Source organism: Phragmites australis, chromosome 6 (assembly GCF_958298935.1).
Source record: "Phragmites australis chromosome 6, lpPhrAust1.1, whole genome shotgun sequence".
In the NCBI taxonomy this organism is placed as follows: domain Eukaryota; kingdom Viridiplantae; phylum Streptophyta; class Magnoliopsida; order Poales; family Poaceae; genus Phragmites; species Phragmites australis.
Window position 1 is genome coordinate 33,831,704 of NC_084926.1, and position 2,052 is coordinate 33,833,755.

At 53.8% G+C, this 2,052-nt stretch overlaps 1 protein-coding gene across 1 annotated transcript; it reads right to left on the reverse strand.

Moving 5' to 3' along the window:
* Positions 1 to 653: 653 nt before the first annotated feature.
* LOC133923145 (NAC domain-containing protein 96-like) lies at positions 654 to 1,767 on the reverse strand. Its single transcript, XM_062368586.1, has one exon. The coding sequence runs from the start codon at positions 1,680 to 1,682 to the stop codon at positions 654 to 656; it is 1,029 nt and encodes a 342-aa protein (XP_062224570.1). The 5' UTR covers positions 1,683 to 1,767.
* Between the last annotated feature and the right edge of the window lie 285 nt (positions 1,768 to 2,052).

Here is a 2,052-nt window from a genome sequence, read left to right on the forward strand (position 1 = left end):
TCTAATACCTCCATGATACTTTGATGTGTACGATTGTTTCTCACGCATTTTTTCTAGCTTGTCGCTACAGCGATTTGTTTTAGTGGGGCCGTAGCTCTTGTATCAGTTCTAACGGATATTGCCAATGTTCTGTTCAAAATACATTTCTGGTGAAATCGTGAAATATCATGTACTTCTTTTTACCTTGAATGTTTTTAGAGACGAGATTCATGTATAATAGTTGACAGAGTAAAGATTTCTTTGATCTCGGTCGTTTTCTGGCCTTGGTATATTCCTCTGCTGTGGAGAAAAAATTAAAATGGGAGCCTGATACAAAATTGTCCCAGCCTGTGAAAAATTCTTTCCTGTTCTGATTAAAATATGGTGATTCCTTCATCAAACAAAGAATAAACAGATGAATGCCTTCGAACTTCTGCGCACGAGAGAATCAACCAAAAATATGCATATGAAAACAGAAACGAAGAACAAATAATACTTCCAGCGGCAACAATATCTAAACATTATCATCAGAATAAACAACATTGGTAATACAAGAAAAGCACTTTCGTTGAATCTATGGAAAGAACTTCATGGTTTACATATCCGAAGAGAACTCCTAGCTACAAAATTTGGTGCTGCAGGTCGAGGCTTAATTCGCTGCAACTTGCTAGAGGCTAATAGAAGTGGAAGCCTCCCCAGGACACGCCGTCCAGCTGTGTTCCCGCGACCATGTCGCCGATGTCCGGCACCGCACATAAGCTCCCCAGCATGCCCTGGCGTGCCGGATTCTTTGACGTCAAGAACACCTGCTGATCCTGGTCTTCTCCATGCGGGTGCTCCGCCGTGACGGATTCTTGGACCATCGGGAGCTGCATCGCGTGCTTGACCTGCTGCTCTGTTGTTGGCGCTGCCGCTTGGACGTGTTCCTCGAAGCAGGTCTCTGCAACGGCCGACGCTGGGGAAAGGAAGTGCAGCAAGTCGTTGCTGCGAAGATCATCGACCATCTCCGAGATTTCTTCGTCCGTAAGAACACGTTGCGTGGGTTCTTGTTCTCCAGATGCGTGCGCCGCGCCGGAGCCTTGACCGACCGTCGTTGGAGTCGACTCAGAAACCGAAGTCGCAGAATCACTGTCGGCGGCGCCGGTGGCGACGCACGCCCGCTGCGCGGCGGGCTCACCCTGGCCGTCGTCGTGGTCGTCCGGCACGCGCTTGCGCTTCTGGCCGTGTCCGGTGAAGGCGACGTGGCAGATCTTGAGCGATGGGCATGGCGCTGAGGTTATCGTGTACTCGTGCATCACCCACCCCGTGCTGCCGCTCTTGCCGCCGCCCAGGTGCAGGTTGAGGTTGTTCCTGCTCCACTTGATCTTCTCGCCGCACACGCTCAGTTCCTTGTCGAGTCGCTTCTGCTTCACCCACGTCCCGCCGCCGGCGCAGCCGCGATCCTGGCGGGCTCCTTCCTTGGCGTCGCTGGTGCGGACGTAGAAGTAGGCCTCGTCGTCGTCCGCCCGGTGGTGGCGCTCGAAGAGTTTCCAGGGCAGCGTGCTGGCTGCCGTGTCGTCCTCGACGATGACGCCGTGGAATGGGGCCGGCTGGCCGCGGACGCGCGGTAGGAGGTACAACTCCACGAGCTCGTCGTCGTCGGGGCAGAACTTGACGCCGGGCGGGATCTCCAGGATGTCCTCCGCCGTTGGTGCTGCCGCCATGGTGGTTCTTGGTTTCGGCGAGACCGAAAGGGAGAGAGATCTAGCGAGTGGTAGACGAGGAGAGGACGATGGGGGTGTGGGTTTCTGCGAGTGGCTTGGCTCGGCAGAGGTTGTGGCCTTATATATAGGCGATGCTCGCAATCCGATTGGCGCTGGACGATATTTGCTTGGTGCAGTGGCTTCCGGATTCCTCTGCTCTGCTGGTTCCGCATAACTCGGATCCAATCGAAGCCATTGAATTATCAGTACACCGCATCCGTATGCTTGCGCCCTGTGTGCACCGCCCAAGGCTACAGTGAACCGACGCTGTTTCTTGATTGAACCGTGAAGACTATAGAAGAAATGCGTACTCATGGACGAGCACGGGAGC

What these genes read in the sequence shown, in the direction of transcription:
- LOC133923145 (XM_062368586.1), bottom strand. Translation starts at nt 1,682, where the DNA reads ATGGCGGCAGCACCAACGGCGGAGGACATCCTGGAGATCCCGCCCGGC.